The sequence below is a fragment of the Diplotaxodon limnothrissa genome, linkage group LG10 (assembly GCF_057381915.1).
Source record: "Diplotaxodon limnothrissa isolate DT_005_m linkage group LG10, D_limnothrissa_male_GT1.1, whole genome shotgun sequence".
Classification (NCBI taxonomy): Eukaryota; Metazoa; Chordata; class Actinopteri; order Cichliformes; family Cichlidae; genus Diplotaxodon; species Diplotaxodon limnothrissa.
The window spans coordinates 19,939,734-19,962,140 of record NC_140605.1 but is presented as its reverse complement, the minus strand read 5'-3'; the positions used below and the strand labels follow the sequence as shown (position 1 = coordinate 19,962,140).

General features: G+C 41.6%; 2 protein-coding genes and 1 pseudogene across 2 annotated transcripts; all 3 read right to left on the bottom strand.

Moving 5' to 3' along the window:
* Window positions 1-344: 344 nt before the first annotated feature.
* On the bottom strand, window positions 345-1,322 carry LOC146624318 (olfactory receptor 1500-like). The gene has a single exon (XM_085363431.1). The coding sequence runs from the start codon at window positions 1,320-1,322 to the stop codon at window positions 345-347; it is 978 nt and encodes a 325-aa protein (XP_085219557.1).
* Window positions 1,323-15,214: 13,892 nt separating this feature from the next.
* LOC146624317 (olfactory receptor 1E16-like) lies at window positions 15,215-16,186 on the bottom strand. Its single transcript, XM_085363848.1, has one exon. It carries the CDS (start codon window positions 16,184-16,186, stop codon window positions 15,215-15,217), a length of 972 nt encoding a protein of 323 aa, XP_085219974.1.
* A 1,822-nt stretch (window positions 16,187-18,008) lies between these two features.
* Window positions 18,009-18,983, bottom strand: LOC146624316 (olfactory receptor 1F1-like; annotated as a pseudogene).
* Between the last annotated feature and the right edge of the window lie 3,424 nt (window positions 18,984-22,407).

Here is a 22,407-nt window from a genome sequence, read left to right as displayed (position 1 = left end):
GTGCATGACTTGTCAACAGGCTTTATTTTATTTTATTTTATTTTATTTATGATAAACTCCTAAGCTTTCACGTTCATAAACTGACCATAGTTGTGAATAAGTATCTGTATGTCTCTCTGTGTTGGTCTTAACAGTAACAATTACAGTTGCTTAAAAAATTACAAATCACAAATCTTTGCTACAGGATGTGTTTTCAAATCAATCACACACTGCCCCGTGAAGTGTGACATTTGTAATTTGGGTTCTATTTGGAAGTACTTAAACATACTTGAACATTTTTATTTTATTTTATATGCATTCCTTAAATAAACAAAGGGGTAAAAATATTTATGCCAAATTTATTCTTACTTTTTAAATTTGACTTTTCTATTTTTGTAGTGTGTTGTGATTCTTCCCTTTAACTTTTTTAGAGATTCTTTGATTTCTTGTGTCTGAAGAACATATATGATAGGGTTCAGCATTGGAGGAAAGACTGATGTCAGAGACAGGTTTATGATTCTGGCATTTGGCTCTATGTTTAAACGTAGAGTGATTAATATTGGGAGGAAATAGATTGCCACTAATGAAAGATGAGCTGTGCAGGTTTTAAAGCCCTTCATTCTTTCTCGAACTGTGGCTACCTTAGCTAAAGCATAGCTTATACTCAGATAACTCAACAAAACAAACAAAAGAGGAATCCAAAGAATAAGAGCTGGCAAAATCCAAGCAGTTATATCGCTGGGTGTATAATCATTGCATGCAAGCCGGTATATCTGACCATGGTCACAAAAAAAGCTTTTAATAACGACTGACTCACAGAGGGAAAGCCTTGTAAGAAGGCCAGTTGCAATAAGTACAACAATAATGACAAACACCCAGAAGGAGGCAATTAAACAGAGCATGAACTTTTGAGTCACCTTCAGTTGACAATGCAGTGGGTAAACGATCGCCATAACTCTGTCATATGACAGTGCAACCAGATTTAGAGCTTGCATCGAAAGGAATACATAGCAGAAAAACAGGAATGTCAAGCAGTCATTATAGGAAATGTGAGGGTGATTAAACAAAAAGATATCGAGAACCTTTGGCACCATGGCAGAGTTACCTAACAGATCAACCAATGCAAGATTGAAAACTGCAATATATTTCGGTGTTCTTAGATTGTGATCCAAATATATTGCGGCCATGACAGCTGTGTTTGCCAGGACAGAAATAATATAAACAAAAAACAGAAAGGCATAATAATATTTTATATTAGGAATGCCAATAAATCCACTTATAATGAAAAATGCAGGACGCAAAAAAGTGATATTTTTTCCAAGTGCAGAGTTGAAAAGATCCATTGGCAAAAAATCTTAGAGTCTTATATTGCCTAAGCTGTGATAATGCAGACAGCAGTACTGCACATCATGATTCTGTTATGCAAACTGGAGTACCCCAGATGATGAAGTTCTAGCTGGTCCCCTCAGTGTTTATATTTATCAAACCAATAGCTACTCTGGTTTGATAGCTGGTGTGTGTGTGTGTGTGTGTGTGTGTGTGTGTGTGTGTGTGTGTGTGTGTGTGTGTGTGTGTGTGTGTGTGTGTGTGTTATCAGTGGGGGTGAGGTGGGTGGGTGGTGGGAGGTAGTTTCACATGTTGCTTTTTTCCTTTGTTGTTTGATATAGGTTTTTAAATGTTCAGCATTTTTCAATAATTCAAAATTTATACTGTGCCAATATGTTACAAAGTGAGAGGTCTGAACTGCCAGAACAGTTTAAAACCTGGACTCTTGCTCTATGTAGCAATGCTGTTGCACTACTTGTCACAATGACTCTGTGTGGCAGGCAGTGTATGGGCCCTAATGCAGGACTTGGATGCAGAACTAAACTCAAAAGTCATCTTTATTGCTGGAACCTTTCAAAAAACAAAGTAAAGCTGGGTTAAAGTTGGGCCCAAGTCAATTTCACTCACATTTGTGGAGGAATGTGGAGAGACAGTATCAATTGCTGCAGTTGGGGAGCAGTCTCTGCAGGCGGTGAGATGTGCAGAGACAGAATATCCAGGGTGAGCCACACCCTGGATATTCTGGGACAGCAAATGCCTCCAACAAGCTCAAGCGTGAAACCTCTGATGAACAGGTAGGCATCTTCGAAGCAGTAGTTCTTTCACTAGGCTGAAGTGATACACCATTATTGGGAAGTGGGAAGGAAAAACTCCCTTTTAACAGGAAAAAATCCTCAGACAGAAGGGAAGGTCAGCCATCTGCTGCGACTGGCTGGAGGTGAGCAGAGGAACAGTAGACAAAACCAGACTGTAGAAGCAAGCCAGAGATTAATAATAACCAATGATTAAATGCAAAGTTGTGTATAAACAGTCAGTCAAAAAAGATGAGGAAAAAGAAATAGTGCATCTCAGGAACCCCCCCAGAAGCCCAGGACTTTTAAGGGTGGATATCAAGGTCACCCACTCCCATTCTATGATATGGTACCATGAGGCCTTTAAGATAAGATGGGTTCAGATTTGTCATGGTCTGGGTGGTTACCTGCAGGTCTCCAACAGCGGCTCCTCCTCCTTTAGGCAGAGATTGGTTGCTCCTCCCTGGCTGACCACCTGTGGGCAATTATTCCGGCAGCATATAAGACCTGCGCACTCAACCGTTCATCGTCTGAGTATCTGCTATCCCCATGTTAGTCAAGTGGAGTGTGATTGCTTTGTCCAGAACCTCAGAGGTAGCTCCTGGAGTGGAGGTCTCGCCTCCCTCATCCCCGCCTTCCTGGACCTGGGCCACCTGCTGCTGGTACGACGTTGCCAACTGGCCCGCCACTCACTTGAATGCCTCCCCACGCCTCGACCGCATCCGGGCCTTCCGCCCCACCTGTCCCCTTCACCTGAAACCAAGTAAGGCAACTCAGTTTGACTGTGGAGGATCGCCGATTGTCTGCTGGATCCCGTTGACTGTGCTCTCCTCTCATTACAGTGCCCCGGCCACTTCATAGCCCAGTTTCCACCTCTCCACTGCCTCAGTTGTTCAGCTGCACCCTAGAGTTGTCTAGGTCACCCTTAGTTAACTTAGTTTTTCTGCGCGCCTCTAGTGTGGTGGCGTCGTGTTGTTTTGCTGGTGTTTAACTGTGGGGGGGGGAATAAGCCTTCTGTTCACTTACAGTCTCGCTTCCGGTTTGGTTTCTGCACTTGTGTCCATCTCTGTTATCTCGTGCCGCTGGGCCGTGACAAGATTATTAAAGATCTTATATGTGATCAGAAAGATTTTGAATTTTAGTTCTTGATGTAATGTGAGCCAATGAAGAGAAACCAGTATGGGAGAAATATGATTAAGTATGTGCATTGATAATATTCATCAACAACTAAACGGGATTGTAGAAGACAAAACTAGAGGCTAACTCCAAGGCTACTGCACAAGTCACCATCAAATGTGGAATATGCCAACATGCGCAATATGTCCCTATGCTATTCTGATTAGGCATCAACCCCAAAGCCCGCTCATTGCTAAGGGTGTTTATGGATATACTCAACAAAAATATAAACGCAACACCTTTGTTACTGCTCCCATTCCCCATGGGATGGACGTAGAGACCTAAAATTCATTCCAGATACACAATATAACCATCCCTCCCAAACAGTGGTCACAAAATCAGTCCAAATGTGTGGTAGTGGGCACATCTGCTATATTGAGATAATCCATCCCACCTCACAGGTGTGCCACATCAGGATGCTGATCTGACATCATGAGTAGTGCACAGGTGTACCTCAGACTGCCCACAACAAAAGGCCACCCTGGAATGTGCAGTTTTGTCTCACAGCAAAATGCCACAGATGCCACAAGCAATGAGGGAGCGTGCAATTGGCATGCTGACAGCAGGAATGTCAACCAGATCTGTCGCCCGTGCATTGAATGTTCATTTCTCAACCATAAGCCGTCTCCACAGGCGTTTCAGAGAATATGGCAGCACATCCAACCGGCCTCACAACCGCAGACCTCGTGTAACCACACCAGCCCAGGACCTCCACATCCAGCAGGTTCACCTCCAAGATCGTCTGAGACCAGCCACCCAGACAGCTGCTGGAACAATTGGTTTGCACAACCAAACAATTTCTGCACAAACTGTCAGAAACCGTCTCAGGGACGCTCAACTGCATGCCCGTCGTCCTCATCGGGGTCTTGACCTGACTCCAGCTCGTCGCCGTAACAGACTTGTGTGGGCAAATGCTCACATTCGATGGCGTCTGGCACGTTGGAGAGGTGTGCGCTTCACGGATGAATCATGGTTCACATTGTTCAGGGCAGATGGCAGCTGAGAATGTCCCAGTTCTTGCATGGCCAGCATACTCACCGGACATGTCACCCATTGAGCATGTTCGGGATGTGCTTGACCGGCGTATACGACAGCGTGTACCAGTTCCCACGAATATCCAACAACCTCGCACAGCCATTGAAGTGGAGTGGACCAACATTCCACAGGCCACAATTGACAATCTGATAGACTCCATGCGACGATGTGTTGCACTGCATGAGGCAAATGGTGGTCACACCAGATACTGACCGGTTCTGGGTCCCCAGACCCCCACTAGTGCAAAAAACTGCACATTCCAGGGTGGCCTTTTGTTGTGGGCAGTCTGAGGTACACCTGTGCACTACTCATGATGTCAGATCAGCATCCTGATGTGGCACACCTGTGAGGTGGGATGGATTATCTCAATATGGCAGATGTGCCCACTACCACACATTTGGACTGATTTGTGACCACTGTTTGGGAGGGATGGTTATATTGTGTATCTGGAATGAATTTTAGGTCTCTACGTCCATCCCATGGGGAATGGGAGCAGTAACAAAGGTGTTGCGTTTATATTTTTGTTGAGTGTAGATTCAGTGACTATCAACCACTTCCTGGACATGGATGAGATTGAGTTGTATGCCAGGAGTGAGCAAGATATCATCCATCTCACCAGGATCTACAGAGAAAATGTTGGGATGTCATTTGGACAAGAAAAGAGTGGCTAAATGGTTGCAAAGAGAGGGAAGGTGATGCACACTAAAAGGGTGGAGTTGCCAGAAGGCAAATATACAGGGAAGCTACAAGTCCCTGGGTATCCCACAAGCCAAAGGGAACCATGATAAAAATGGATGAACATCTGTGTTTGCTGCGGGCAAACACAGTTGTAAGATGTTTCTTGCAGTTGTTCACCAGGTAAATGGTAAATGGCCTGCATTTGTATAGCGCTTTTCTAGTCCATAGGACCCCAAAGCGCTTTACACTACATTCAGTCATCCACCCATTCACACACACATTGGCGATGGCAAGCTACATTGTAGCCACTGACAGAGGGGAGGCTGCCGGACACAGGCGCCACCGGGCCCTCTGACCACCACCAGTAGGCAAACATGGGGTTAGTATCTTGCCCAAGGATATTTGGCATGCAGCCAGGGTGCAGCCTGGGATCGAACCACCGACCTTCTGATTAGTGGCTGACCTGCTCTGCCACCTGAGCTACAGCCACCCTACAGGTGTTCTGTCTTAAGTTTAATGCCCCCGACTGGACCTTGTAAATTGCTGTTTACGTCATATGCACATTGACAGCGTTGTTAGTTCTCCCCTGGAAGGAGGGAGTATTTAATTGGTTCCGTTTATTTGTTTTTCTGTCTGTTTGTTAGTAGTCTAGCATGGAGCAAGATTTCATTTTGTGTAATGGTAGATACCAGAGGTGTGGACTCGAGTCACATGACTTGGACTCGAGTCAGACTCGAGTCATTAATTTTATGACTTTAGACTTGACTTGAAAAAATGTTCTAAGACTTGTGACTTGACTTGGACTTGAACCGGTTTACTTGAAAAGACTTGATATTTTACCCCAAATATAAAATTTAACATGCATATTATATAGAGATTGAAAATGTGACGTCATTCACGGGTAGAACCGCAAAGGATTCTGGGAACTCGTGGCAAGCGGTACTAGGCTTTCAATTAAAATCAGTTATACAGCGATAAAAAGAAACACAAAAATGTCAAGAAGCTGTTGTATTATTAACTGCAATAGCCGGTCGCATGACAGCCACGGGAAGCCGACGGGTAAAGAGATCGGTTGTTATCGGATTACGTCGTTGAAGAGAAATTGTTCGAGCCATGTTTCCGAAGTAACAAAGAGGCGACGGGTGTCCTGGATTGCAGCCATTCTAAGACCAAATATAACGTCCCAGAACACTCCAGCTCACAGGTTAGTCTGCTCCAAGCATTTACACAAAGGTCAGTCTGCTGTTGTAGTTAATGCGTCATTTTTCTTAACATAATTGGTGATATAGGTTACAAGCAAGTCTGGCGCTGAACAGAAATTGTCGCGCTATGCTCCTTTATTTATTGTGCATAAATAGTGAATTGTCCTGACACAATATTGCGTTTCGCTTCTGTTATTATGGTACATTGACAAAAACATATACTTTTATTCACAGGATAAAACAGGTTTTTTGTATCACTAATTGCCCAGTACGATTACAGCATACAATATTATTGTCACTGCTACATTTCTGTGATGCTACCAGAAATTATTTCCACTACTAATTAATTACCGTTGAGCTCAAAGGTCCTATTAATAAACGGTTAAGGAATGTGTATTTATGACGACAATTTGTGAGACTGGTAAACTTATGATATGTACGATGGTCTTTCGTTCTACACGGTGCATTTCAAGGTCCTGCACCCATCCGTCGGTAAACTGTACCTGGGCTTGTTGCAGTGACCTGAAGTTACTAAACTTCATGAGTGTATCCACTCACTCCAAGAACCGTATGATTATAAATATGCATATAAATATGCTAAGATGAGATAGCTGACTTCATCTAACTAGCAAATGTTGTCCAGGCTACGTTGGTGATGCAGTTTTTTTTAATATGTATGATATTTTTGTCATGCGATTTTAAAGCTGGTGTTCCAGATCTACTGGCGTTTAGATCAACTGGCGTTGGTCGAACAGATGTGTGGCAGTCTTGCGTTTCAGGAGCTGCTACCGACAAACCAGCAAAAAAACGCCAAATGTGTCACCTGTGACACTTGTGAGGTTGTCTCAAACACACTCCGTCAGTCTTGATGCTGTTGAACAACAAAATGTTTAAAAATGTGGCGAGTTTACCTGGTGATATCCTCATGCGTGACGCGATCGCGAAAACAGCAAACAAGTAACACCACGCCGTTGTTGTTCACAGGACAGCAAGAGTAAACGATCGGGAGACTCTTGTCGTCGTTATCGTTCCCCTCGCACGGTTTATTTCTCCGAATTCAGCGTTTTTGCTTCACAACTACAGCGTGCAGTTTACTTTGTGCACTAACATGGAGTCGAGTCAACCAGCGCCACCTCTGGCCAAGTGCCACAGCCTACAGCCAGATCAACCTGTGACACACATCTGCACCACGTTTGAATTCGTGTCATGCACATTTGTACCTTTCAATTGTGTCTGTTTGTGCGTCATGCAAATAAACCTTTGAAATGAATGAAATGATATCATGTATTTATTATCAGCCTACATTTGTACAAAATGCCAAATGACATACACATAAGAATCACCATCCTGATATCAATACTTTTGCCCATACGAAAAATGTCGTGAACACACTAATATTTCACCAGTGTTGTAACATCACATGTCGTTAGCGTAGTCTGTCTGTGTCTTCCCTCTGCAAACAAACATGTTAGAGTTGGTTGTGATATACAGTCTGCATAAGTGTGGTCAATCTAATAAACATTTATAAGGAGATGGCAGTTACTGTGAATGTACAGCAGTTACACAGTGATTAGTAATAAACAGTCAGACAATGACCCTGACAATCTCATTCAATCTTGCAGATTGCACCTTCTGTGGAAAGTGGTACCACACGGTGTGTGTGGACTTCCCCTGTGCAGAAGGCGACTATAAATGTTGTGGGTGCTAAATACACAGAAACAAATGATCCCTGTTGTCTTTGCTTACTGATTGTTTTCAGTGTTGACAATCCACATTTCTGGCATTGCATCTTTCAACATGTTTGTGGGTAGATTTGGATGTACCAGGGGTAAGTGCAGCCACTCAGCCTCTACTCAATGTGATCATAGCAGCAGGTGCAGATGTGTCACAAGTTAATCTAGTAGTGGGCTATGGTCATGTGTTAGTGGTGGGAACAGTCATATCCACTCACTCTCACTGGCTGTTTATTACTAATCACTGTGTAACTGCTGTGAATTCACAGTAACTGCCGTCTCCTTACAAATCTTCATTAGATTAACCACACTTATACAGACTGTATATAACTCCAGCCATGTTGATGAATTGCCTATATTGGCTGGAAATATTCATTTTCAGGGAAAAGACACAGACAGACGATGCTTACAGGATGTGATGTGACAACACTAATGAAATATTGATGTGTCATATTTGTCCAAGGTGTATTTCATTGTTATGGAAAAAGAGAATATTAAAATCATGATGACCAATTGGAGTGGTGATTTCTATGACTTTGTGTATATAATTTGGAATTTTGTACAAATGTAGGCCAATAAGGAATATATGATATCATTTCATTCTTTCCAAAGGTTTATTTGCATGACGCACAAACAGACACAATTGAAAGGTACAAATGTGCATGACACGAATTCAAACGTGGTGCAGATGTGTGTCACAGGTTGATCTGGCTGTAGGCTGTGGCACTTGGCCAGAGGTGGCGCTGGTTGACTCGACTCCATGTTAGTGCACAAAGTAAACTGCACGCTGTAGTTGTGAAGCAAAAACGCTGAATTCGGAGAAATAAACCGTGCGAGGGGAACGATAACGACGACAAGAGTCTCCCGATCGTTTACTCTTGCTGTCCCGTGAACAACAACGGCGTGGTGTTACTTGTTTGCTGTTTTCGCGATCGCGTGGCGCACGAGGATATCACCAGGTAAACTCGCCACATTTTTAAACATTTTGTTGTTCAACAGCATCAAGACTGACGGAGTGTGTTTGAGATAACCTCACAAGTGTCACAGATGACACATTTGGCTTTTTTTTTGCTGGTTTGTCGGTAGGAGCTACTGAAACGCAAGACTGCCACACATCTGTTCGACCAACGCCAGTTGATCTAAACGCCAGTAGATCTGGAACACCGGTCCTACAACCGCATCCAAGAATAACATGCAGCTTATCTCAGAACCGTCGGTGAAAATTATTCTTGGAGCTAGGTTTAATTGAGCTGCATTTTAAAGAGGTGCAATTTTACAATTTGTGTATATTTTCTAAGTTCACTATTTTGTCATGTGTTGAGAAAAACACAGATTTTAAAATTACATGGTCTAATATTTACATTTAGCATAACTGCAACATGCTTTTTTTTTTTTTTTTTAAAGACTCGAAAGGACTTGAAATTCAAAGTTTCAGACTTGAGACTTGACTCGGACTTTTACACCAGTGACTTGAGACTCGACTCTGACTTGCCTGACATTACTTGAGACTTGACTTGAGACTTGAGGATAAAGACTTGAGACTTACTTGAGACTTGCAAAACAATGACTTGGTCCCACCTCTGGTAGATACCAATAAAAGCTTGAGCTGATTTCATTGTGATGAAAACTGGGTCACAGTCAACGTCATACCAAATGTGAAAATCAGTGAACACTATATTATCCAGGAATTTTTATGGATTTTCTTCACTTCATAACAATATACCAGGCATTGGGGGACATGAATACCTAGGTTGGCTAACCATTTGACCTTGACTTTCATTGTTAGCACCCAAGCACCTGCTTCGTTGGCACTGGCATCTACCTCTAATTTGAAAGGATGTGCAAAATCAGGGCCAACAGAGATGTCGGCAATACGTGTTGTTAGAGGAGCTTGCCAATAGCCCTTCAACAAGTTCAGTTTAGTAACAAACTTTGCCGAACCAACCCTATCGACACAATCTTCCATACTGGGAAGAGAATAGGAGTCAGGTTTGGTCCCGCTGTTCACCTTCAGAAAATCCATACAAAACGGCGGGGTTTTATCCGCTTTAGGCACTAGGAGTCATGGGGAACTCCATGCACTAGAGCTAGGAACAACAAGACCATTTTCCAGCAGATAAGAAACTCCTGTCTGGAAAAGAGCATGTTTAGTGGGATTCACCCCGTAGTCGTGCTGTTTGATTGGAGGGTGGTCCCCTATATCGACATCATGCTCCAGCACAGTGGTACGGGAAGGAGTGTATTATATTTCTCTGAACCATGGGGGTAATCGTGGTTCAGGGGGTTGGGAAGCTCATCTTGTAACCGGAAGGTTGCCGGACAGTTTGCTCAGCTCTGTTCGTCTTGGTCGTTTTGTCCTTTGGCAAGACACTTCACCTACCGCCTACTGGTAATAGCCAGAGGGGCCGATGGTGCGATATGGAAGCCTTGCTTCTGGGACGGCAGCTGTGGCTATAACTGTAGCTTGCCTCCATCAGTGTGTGAATGTGAGAGTGAATGAATAGGCCTTTGAAACCAAGATGGCGCCGCGTATGGATGCCCTGGTACTTCAGTGTGTTACTTCTGTTTTGTTTTTGTGCATAACTTGTGTGTCTGGGTACTCCTCTGGATATTCTTACACCAGAGAAGAACTTCTTAACTACAGGACTACAACACCTGTGGATTTAATTCCAATATTTGTCGCATCTGCGGCAGATTTACTACAGACCTTGATCAGGAAAGTGAGACGCCGAAGGAGAGGAAAGCGAGCCGGCGCACTCGTGCATCTGAGGAGACGCGGACTGTGAACTGCTCTTCCTGGGATCTTCCTTTCCAACGCTCACTCTGGAACAAGATGGATGAGCTGGCCCTGATGAGAAGTATGAACAGAAACTTTGCCTCCTCCTGTGACTTATGTTTTACGGAGTCGTGGCTCTGTGAGGACATCCCAGACTGCCCGCTCAAGTTGGAGGGTTTTCATCTGCTGCGCACGGACCGGCAGGCCTCTCTCTCTGGTAAGACCGCAGGTGGAGGCGTCTGCTTCTACATTAATAGTGTCACAGATGTAACAGTGATTGCTCAGCACTGCTCTTCCTCTCTGGAATACCTTTTTATACACTGCAAACCATTTTATTTTCCGCGGGAGTTTGCTTCATTCCTCTTGGCCGCTGTTTACATCCCGCTAGATGCGGATGTGCAGGCAGCTCAGTGGGCCCTCGCGGGGCAGATACTGCACATAGAGTGGGCATTCCCAGACTCTCTCATTATTGCTCTTGGGGACTTTAACAAAGCCAATCTGAGCCAAGAGCTTCCCAAATACAAGCAGTATATTAAATGCCCAACCAGAGAGGAGAGGATATTGGACCACTGTTACAGCACGATCAGCGTGGCCTAGCGCAGTGCCCCGTGCTTCACTCGGACTTTCTGACCACATCATGATTCACCTGATCCCCGCATACAGACAGAGGCTGAATCTCTCCAAACCTGTCGTGAGGACTAAAAAACTGTGGAGCAACGAGTCTGTGGAGGAGCTTTGCACGTGTTTGGAGTCTACAGACTGGGACACAATGAAGGATGCTTCTAACAGCTTGGACGAGTTTACGGACACTGTCACCTCCTATATCCACTTCTGTGAGGACAGCATTGTGCCATCACGCACCAGGGTGAGTTATAACAATGACAAACCCTGGTTTACTGCTAAACTCAAAAAGCTGTGGCTGGAAAAGAGAAAGGTGTTCAGAAGTGGAGACAGGGACTGCTACAGAGAGGCCAAGTACAGGTTCACTAAAGAAGTGGACATTGCTAAACATCAGTACTCTGAGAAGATGCAGCAGCAGATCTCAGAGAATGACTCAGCCTCTGTGTGGAAAAGTTTTAGGAATATCACCAACTACAAGCCTAAAACCCCCCACTCCACTGATGACTTGCTCTTAGCCAACACCCTTAACGACTGTTACTGCCGTTTTGACGAGCCATCAAGCAGCCTTCACACCTCCAACAGCCCCAACAATAGAGACACTTTGGACACTCATTCCCCCACCTCTCCCCCCTCCATAGAGCCATCACCACCATCAAACACTTCACCTACAACACCCCCCTCCACACCCCACACCAAAGAGGATTTCACACCACCTTCTCCCACTACAACCCTTCATATTCATGAAGCAGATGTGAGGAAGCAGTTTAAGAGTCTGAATGCTCGAAAAGCTCCTGGCCTAGACGGTGTGTCTCCTGCCACCCTCAGACACTGTGCAAACGAGCTGGCCCCAGTGTTTTCTGGCATTTTCAACTCCTCACTGCAGGCATGTCATGTGCCTGCCTGCTTCAAGTCCTCTACCATAATCCCTGTCCCCAAGAAACCAAGGATCACTGGACTAAATGACTATAGACCTGTGGCTCTGACATCTGTGGTCATGAAGTCATTTGAGCGCCTGGTTCTCTCCTCCCTCAAGACCCTCACAGCCCCCCTCCTGGACCTCCTGCAGTTTGCATACAGAGCCAACAGGTCTGTAGACGATGCAATCAACATGGCTCTACACTTCATCCTGCAGCATCTGGACTCCCCAGGAACCTACGCCAGGATCCTGTTTGTGGACTTCAGCTCTGCCTTCAACACCATCCTTCCAGACCATCTCCAAGGCAAGCTTTCCCAGATGAATGTGCCTGATCCCATCTGCCGGTGGATCACTGACTTCCTGACGGACAGGAAGCAGCATGTGAGGCTGGGAAAGAAGGTCTCGGACTCCCAGACCATCAGCACCGGCTCCCCTCAGGGCTGTGTTCTTTCTCCTCTGCTCTTCTCCCTGTATACTAACTGCTGCACCTCCACCCACCAGTCTGTCAAGCTAATCAAGTTTGCAGATGACACCACCGTTATTGGACTCATCTCGGACGGGGATGAGTATGCCTACAGGAGGGAGGTTGAACGTCTGGTGTCCTGGTGCAGCCACAACAACCTGGTGCTGAATGCCCAGAAGACAGTGGAGATTATTGTGGACTTCAGGAAGCACACAGCCCCACTCCCTCCCATCATCCTAACTGACACCCTCATCACCTCTGTGGATTCATTCCGCTTCCTGGGTACCACCATCATCCAGGACCTGAAGTGGGAGCCCACCATCACCTCTGTCATAAAGAAAGGCCAGCAGAGGATGTACTTCCTGAGGCAGCTGAAGAAATTCAACCTGCCAACACAGACGATGATGCAATTCTACACTGCAATCATCGAGTCCATCCTCACCTCCTCCATCACCGTGTGGTACGCTGGAGCAACTATCAGGGACAAACAGAGACTGCAGCGTGTTGTGCGCTCTTCTGAGAAGGTGATTGGCTGCAGACTCCCATCTCTGCAGGACCTGTACACCTCCAGGACACTGGGGCGTGCAGCTCGGATCACAGCTGACCCTTCTCACCCTGGACACAGTCTGTTTGACCTGCTCCCTTCAGGCAGGAGGCTCCGATCCATTCACACTAGAACCTCTCGCCATAAGAACAGTTTCTTCCCCTCTGCTGTTGGACCCATGAACAATAACCATATGACTGTTCCCACCACTAACACATGACCCTACACTGTGTTTACTGCATCATTCCGTGTTTGGCACTGATCACCACCTGCACTCATGTATATATCTATCTACTTAGCACTTTTAATTTTTATTTTTAATGTTTATTTAAGCGTTATCTGACAGTATGTTTTGCACTAAGTACTGCAGCAATTTCCTAATGTTGTAAACCTGCTCAACATTTGGCAATAAACCCTTTCTGATTCTGATTCTGATAGTGGAATTGTAAAGTGCTTTGAGAGTCTCGAGAAGTGCTATATAAATGCAATCCATTATTATTATTATTATTATTATTATTATTATTAATACTGTATACTATACATTAAGACAGAGAAGCCCCAAGAATCAGACGAGCCCCTGTGAACAAGCACTCAGCACCAGTGGTAAGGAAAAACTCCTTTTTAACGGGCAGAAACCTCCAGGCTCAGGGAGGGGCAGCCATTTGTCGCGACCAGTTAGTGTTGAGGGGAGAGAGAGACTACAAAATACATACTGTGTAGAGGAGCCAGAAATTAATCATAATAAATGATATGGGTGGTGTACAGAGTAGGAGAGGTGAGTGAAGAATAACATTCAGTGCATCATGAGAAGGCCCCCAGTTGCTAAGGCCTTTTGCAGCACAACGAAGGAACGGCCTAGGGTCACCTGATCAATCCTGGCTATAAAATTGATCAAAAATCTTCTAATCACTATTAACTTTTTGATTAACATACATAATTATTTACAAGCTGGAAGACAAAGAAACAAAAATGTACTGACATTCTCAGAGCAGACAATAAAACAGGCAGTGTATTTTTACAGTTACAATTTTAAGGACAGCTGACAGAACAAAGTACAACAACAAAGTGTAACACAGAAAAAAGTGCTTTTATGCATACCTGTTTGAACAACAATAAATATATTTCAAACAATAAATATATACTGCAGTTACATTTTTAAAAAGCAACTCCTACATTTGACCAAAGTCGTCACTGACACTGTCACCAGGTGATGGTTTGAGCCTCAGATGGGACCTTTCAATGTGGGGTTTCTATGTGCATGAGTTCTTTCCAGGGTTTTTTTTTTTCCGTACATTTAAAAGTAACTAGCACTGTATAAACTGTGTGTATGTGTATAAACTGTCTGTATAAACTGGCCATAGTTGTGAATGAGTGATGTGTAGCTGCCTGTTTCTCTATGCTGGCCCTAATAAAGTATTAGAGGTATACAGCTGGCTCAAGGCCCACGCTAATATTGCGTTCACACAATATTAAGCAAAGTCCGAAATTCAAAAACTATATAGGCTCAAAAAGATAATGTCAAGTACACAAAAAATTGCTCATCATTAAATTCAGAAGAGTTCAAGTTGTCCCTGACAGGAGACATTAACATAACTTGATGCACAGGAACTGAATTTGAAAACACTCCTTTTAAAATGGAAATATGATGTATCCCTGATTATTTGCAACATATGTATTGTCATTTTCTTCTATTATAGGGCAAAACACAAATACAACATTTTTGAAGACAGAGATATGTGATGCACAGAAACATACCTTCCAAATCCTCAAAAAAAAAAAAAAAAATCTACCTCTTTGCTAGGTGATGTGTTTTAAAATCAACCACAATTTGCACTGTGAATATTGAATGTACCACTTCTGTTCTGTTTCAAAGTACTGCAACATATGAGCCTTTTTTAATTTCATAGTCATTCCTTAAATAATAAAAACACTAACTCAAAAGACTAAAATGAAAAAAGGAAGTTTACACTTTTTTCATTTGACCTTTCTAATTTTGTAATGTTTTATGATTCTTAACAACTTTCTCAGAGATTCTTTGATTTCTCGTGTCTGAAGAACATATATGATAGGGTTCAGCATTGGAGGAAAGACTGAGGTCAGAGACAGGTTTATGATTCTGGCATTTGGCTCTATGTTTGCACCTAGAGTAAATGTGATTAATATTGGAAGGAAATAGATTGCCACTAATGAAAGATGAGCTGTGCAGGTTTTAAAGCCCTTCGTTCTTTCTCGAACTGTGGCTACTTTAGCTAAAGCATAGCAGATACACAAATAACTCAACAAAACAATTGTAAGAGGAAGCCAAAGAATAAGAGCTGGCAAAATCTTAGCAATTACATAGCTGGGTGTATAATCATTGCATGCAAGTCGGTACATCTGACCATGGTCACAGAAATAGCTTTTAATAACAACTGATTCACAGAAGGAAAGCCTTGTAAGAAGGCCAATTGCAATTAGTATAAAGGTAATGGCCGATACCCAGAAAGAGGCAATTAAACAGAACATGAGCTTGTGAGTCACCTTCAGTTGATAATGCAGTGGGTAAACGATCGCCATAACTCTGTCATATGACAGTGCAACCAGATTTAGAGCTTGCAATGAAAGGAATATATAGCAGAAAAACAGAAATGTCAAGCAGTCATTATAGGAAATGTGGGGGTGATTAAACAAAAAGATATCGAGAACCTTTGGCACCATGGCAGAGTTACCTAACAGATCAACCAATGCAAGATTGAAAACTGCAATATATTTCGGTGTTCTTAGATTGTGATCCAAATATATTGTGGCCATGACAGCTGTGTTTGCCAGTACAGAAATAATATAAACAAAAAACAGAAAGGCATAATAATATTTTATATTAGGAATGCCAATAAATCCACTTATAATGAAAAATGCAGGACGAAAAAAAGTGATATTTTTCCCAAGTGCAGAGTTAAAAAAGTCCATTGTAAGATTTCTGCCAAGCTTATATTGCCCAAGTGCTGATGAGACAGGTGGCAGCACTGGCTGACTGGGTTTTGTTATGCACATGCAGTACACCAGATGATGAAGCTCTTGCATGCTTTAACTGTTTGCAGATCCCCTCAATGTTTATCTTCAGGCATGATCCCATGAGTGTATTCTGCAACCTGTTTTTCCCACAATATTTGCATGGTGTGTAAAATGTACATTAAATTCAGTTCAGTGACCTGATTATTCAAACCAATAACTACTAATAATAAGAAGACAACAGAAATTCCCATATATATATATATATATATATATATATATATATATATATATATATATATATTTATTTATTTATTTTTTTTTTTTTTTCAGAAATTTCAAAAATGGATTTGAGTTCAGGGCTTCTTTTGTCATATCTTACATTTTATACTGTACCAAATGTTTTAATTAGTTAAGGAGCGTTTAATAACTGGACTTGTAGTTCTCTGTAGCGATGCTGTTACAATACTGGTAGAATGTGATTTGGCATCATCTTGCTAAATGCTCAATTTGGCAAGGCCTCTCTTGAAAAAGATTCTTTCTTTATGGCTACATATTTTGCTCCAAAACCGGTATATATTATTCACTGTTAATTTGATATTTACAATATGCGATTAAGCCATAGCATCCTTTTTCTTAAAATTGCAAGTATATATATATGCACACGTATGCACACGTAAGCCAGTTTGAAAATGTACAATTTTAAGGAGTAAATAAGATGACATATCCTCAAGTATGTTTTTTATAATTATTTTAGTATGATGAAAATAATTCTCAAATCCTCTCACACAGACTTACTTGCTTAATCATGTTTGTTTCCATAACAAATACCCAATATCCATAAAGTCAGAAAGAAAACAAATCATTTCACAAACATTTTGAGAGGCAGCCAGCAAGAATTGTGTCGTGCCGATACCAACATTAAACTTCATACTTCTTGAATGTCAGAAGATGTATGAGGGTGTGTGTGAGTGTTTGAATGTTTTATTTAAAAAATAAATAAATAAATATAGGGAATTGAATGCTATGACTTTGAAAACTGAATTTGAAGCATTTATATGATATAGAACACCCACAAAAATATAGCCAAAGAACATTAAACTTTTTGGATTTTCATTTGTATTTACACTCAGGGGAAGTTTCCCATTTTATATCATCAGTTTTATACAGTCCCAAATTTTTTATTTTATTTATTTATTTATTTATTTATTTAGTTACATTTTAGATTTTTGTGCTTAACTGATGGGTAAAAACAAATGTTATACAATGTTCTAACTAGCGTGAGCTACATTATAGTCAAGGATAAACTCAGTACATTCGGTGCCTGGAAGTACACCCAAGTTGCAAAAAAATGTCTACTCGTGATCTCATTATACTACTCAATTATCTACTCAATATCTACTCACTACAGTACACACACTCATAACTGTACCTGTGAGAAGCCCGTAGAAAGAAATTTTTATTTTGTGAGGGTTTTAAGGCAAAGGAGGGTGGAATTGACAAAATCTAATATGAAACCTTGTATTTGGTGCTTTTGCTTCCTTGCAAGAATAAATGTCCATTATTACAGTTTTTGGCTGTTGTTGTCTTTTGTCAATTTTTATTCTCACACTAACGTTTTAGATCATTTTGCTTTTCGGTGAATAAAGTAGTTATATTGTTTATTGTTCCAAATGAAATCTTGATGCATAAAAGACTGCAATACTGTGTATGAAATACTTCGCCTACATATTCAACTTAAAAAGAAAAAAAAATAGAATGAAAGAATAGAAATCGGGAACTACAAAGGTTTAAGTCTAAACACTTCCAATTTAGCCTGCGCTCTAGCTTTCAACAGTCTTCTCAATGATTCTTTGATCTCCTGTGTCTGAAGAACATAGATTATTGGGTTTAACATGGGAGGCATGACACTGGTCATAGAAAGGTTTATGATCCTTGCATTTGGATGTATTACAGGCCAAAAAACATACACAAATATAATAGGAAGGAAATAAATTACCACTAATGAAAGGTGACCTGTGCAGGCTTTAAAAGCTTTCACTCTTTCCCTAAATGTAGAAATTTTTGACAAAGAATAACCGATACAGCAGTAACTTCCCACGATAAATGCCAGTGGAAACCCAAGAATTATAACTAGTGCCAAACCAGCAATTGCACGATTGGGGGTAACATCATTGCAGCCAAGACGATACATAGGACCATGATCACAATAGTAGCTCTGAATAACAACAGACTTACAAAAAGAAAGTCTTGTGAGAAGGCCAACTGCAATGAGTATAAGAATTTTGGCCAAAAGCAATCAAAGACAAAATGAGCTTTTGGGTCACTCTCATTTGATAGTGCAGCGGGTACATGATAGCCATGACTCTGTCAAAGGACAATACAACCAGATTAAAAGCCTGCATTGAAATTAAAGTAAAGCAGAAAAACATGAAAGTCAAGCAGATGTTGTAAGAGATATAATAATGGTTAAACAGAGAAATGTCAACAACCTTTGGCACCAAAGCAGAGCTACTTAACAGGTCTGTGTAAATGCAAGATTAAAAACTGCGATATATTTAGGACTTCTCAACATACGATCCAAAATTATTACAATCATCACTAAAGTGTTCCCCACCACTGAAAAAATGTAAATAAAACATAGAAAGACGAAATAATATCTAATATTAGGTATGCCAATGAAACCACTTATTATAAAATATGCAGATTGCACAAAGGTGGTGTTTTTCTCAACAGCTGAGTTCAAAAATTCCATTAGATAACCCTCTGTTAATCTTCTATAATTCTCTGTGCTCTATCTTCTTAGGTAGCCTTTGTTCTCTGATATTTCAGTAAAATTCAGTTTATCAGTATATCTTAATATCACCTGTGAAGGTTCAAAGTGCTCCTTCTATCCTGTTTTAATATCTTAATTAATATATTCAAGTTTTAGTTTTCTGTTTAGTTTTTCTGTTCTAATGTTTGAAATTTTGGATTCCTGTTTTAATTTTTTTCATTGTTCTATGGTTTGACTGATTTGATTGCATTGTAGCATTGCTGAATCTGGTTTCTGTTTTTGGCTATTTTAGTGAATAGTTTTTGATTGGCATTAGAGTTGCAGTCAACATCCCTGTGTGTCTGTTTGCGGATCCTTCACTCTTGTTTTGTGTTTACCAGTGTTGGGTAAGTTACTTTAAATTAGTAACTTAGTTACATTACTAGTTACTTCTATCAAAAGTAACTCAGTTACTTCAAGTTACTCGTTACTTTCAGAGTAACTAGTTACTAGGGAAAGTAACTTTGGTTTTACTCAGAATCCTCTTGTTAATGTGTTGCTTTCGTAACTGGATATCCAGCAAGATTGCCAGTCTTCTAGCTTGCTTACTTGCCACAAGTGCACTGTGCCACCTACCAATAGAAAGGAAAAAATAATGTGCACACTTCCACGAGAGAAATCCCACGTCTGATTCTATCCTAGCCTGCTTTTTACATCCAACACAAAAACTGCAGTCGTGGTGCTTTCGATTGTACTCAGAACTCGGAAATTCTGCCTTCCGAATAGGAAGATGTAGGTAACACCAGACTGCAGATGAGCTGCATACAGGGCTGGACTGGGACAGAAAATTGGCCCGGAGAATTTGATTAGAGACCGGCCCACCATTATAGGAAAAATCATAAAGCCTTTGAATGAAAATAAACACTGTTGTGACAGTGATGTTCACTGTTCTGATGGTATATATGTATCAGTCTATCAATCATTTGTTGTAAGATTCAGATAATTATTTATTAAAAGCTAGACATTTTAAATGAGAATAAGAAAGTATTTCCTTGTGCCCCCCTTTCCCTGTTAATGCCCTACCTGCCCCCTGGCAACACTTTGCTAGACCCGCCCCTGCACAGTTACCAGCTGTCAGCTACTTAGAAAAGGATCCTGGTGTTATTTATCTCTCAGAAACAGTTCATAACTTCCCTTCAACTCATTCATGTCACCTAAAAGGTAAACCTGTTTCTCCATCACAGCTCTGATGATTCAGTAAGGACATCTCCTGGTTTCATCTTCATGTTTCCCCCTCACCACATATCCAAACCGTATCATGACCAGCAGCTTTACAGCTGTGGCTCCAGCAAACATCAGCTGATACTAGAAATTAATATTAAATAAATTCTAACAACAGCTGATCAAGCTTAAACGTGCTGCTGTTGTTTAGCGCGACATCCGCTGGTTTCCTCTTTCTGGCGCAAAGTGGGTGATAAATAAACAAGAGAGAAAAGCCGATCAGCTGATCATTGATCAGTTTCATGATTGAAGTAGCAACAGGAGAGGGAGGGGGAGAGAATGAGAGAAGAAGAGGCAGCTGTGCAGCGTAAACACAGAATAACTTCAGCTTTGTGTCTTTTTCATTGTAGCTGAAGTCCGGGACAAACTGTGTTCCTTTTCACCTCAATACGAAACGCGTAATATTTTCTCTGAATACGAGACGATTATGGGACGGTTGGCAACTCTAATATTTAACCTTATGAACAAAATAAAGTTCAACATCAGTAACATAGCACCCACCCAGCTGTATAGAAACCCCGTCATGCTAGCTAGCACGCAGTACGAAAAAGTCAGCATAACGAAAATAAACTCTACCTAAACTTGGTTTATATCTGACCCAGATGGACTGCAGGTCATAACTTCTTACCTGAAGTTCAGTTCACCTGACACTCGCGGACCAGCGGCCGCTTCGGGTCTCTTCTCTTGCCTCCCTTTTCCTTCATCCACCTGCTGGCTTCCACCACTTGCTAATGTTATTGAATCTGTGGAAGCTCCGCGATAGCCACCACACAAAGTAACGAATAACGAACCTATCTAAATCCCAGTAACGAGTAACGCGTTCCTGGTTTTGGCATAATAACTAGCCACCGTGCTCGTTACCACAATAATAACGTAGTTACTGTAACGCGTTACTTAATAACGCGTTAGTCCCAACACTGGTGTTTACACCTCGGTCCATTTGCATTTCCTTATCTTTAAATCCTAAGTGTTAGCATTCATATTAGTCTATTAGTCTATTTTGATTACTCCCTGTTTTACATTAAAGGTTTTTTTTTTCTTTCATGTCCTCTCCCCCTGATTGTCCTGACTGTTTTCACATGTCTTGGCTCCCTTCTTTTTCTAATTCCCAATCAGCTATTCATATATACAAGTGGCAGTTACATCAGGACAAGCAAGGCAAACACTTCATGCCTTGCCATAAATTAAAAGGTTTCAAATTAAAATGATCTTACTCTTTTAATCTCACACTGCTCTGTCATAAAGCTCCTCACCTGTGAATCAATATGTGCATCAAACATTTTTATTATTGCTGCCTTGTGGCCACTGTCAGATATTGCCACTGAAAGCTGCACTTACTTCAGTCTCATAACAAAGTGTCATTTCTGCCCCTGACAGCGTGTCGTACCCCATTAAAAGTGACTGGAGCTGTAGGTTCTAAGGGCAGCAGCTTGTTTCTGGCACATGCACATTGTATATAAACCAATGGTCCATAAAACAGGCAAGTTGAACAGGTACAGGCTCAGCAACACTTTGAGATCTATGGAAATATCTCAATTTATTACATGTAACTCAGCTGTTTTGCCAAACTCTCCCTTTACTTTCATTAATATTTTAATCTCCCCTGTAGATATTGACAGGTAACTACATCATACATTGCCTTTGAATTCAGCGGATAAGTTTGACTTATCTGACTGCTTTGTTTCACTGAATGCGCCTTATAAACAGACCCATTCATCAACAGTGCGCCTTATAATCCAGTGCGCCTTATGGTCCAAAAAATATGGTAGGTAAATAGTGGAGGAGTGGCTTTATAATAAAGCCTACTTTTTGTTTGTGTTCAGGGCATTGAACACAGTGCAGATGTCACACAGTGGAAATTTGTGTTCGTTTTAGGGTTTTTGTTGTTTTGATTGTAATATATTCGTGCATACAGTACTGATTTTATTTGCATGGTTTTACCCTGATATTTATGTTGCATGTTTTAGTGTTGTTGCATGATATTATTTTAATCCACTGTTGACTGGGCGGACAATAGCAGGCAATTGTTGAAGTGTGGGCGTGCCCTGAGGCAGCCGTGTTTGCAGTAATCGAGAGCCCAAGTGTGGAGTGCAGCTGGGCTGTGTGGCGACGCGCCCATTAGGAAGAAACAGGGCTGAGACAG

Coding starts and splice junctions, on each gene's coding strand:
- LOC146624318 (XM_085363431.1), bottom strand. CDS start 1,322: ATGGATCTTTTCAACTCTGCACTTGGAAAAAATATCACTTTTTTGCGT.
- LOC146624317 (XM_085363848.1), bottom strand. CDS start 16,186: ATGGACTTTTTTAACTCTGCACTTGGGAAAAATATCACTTTTTTTCGT.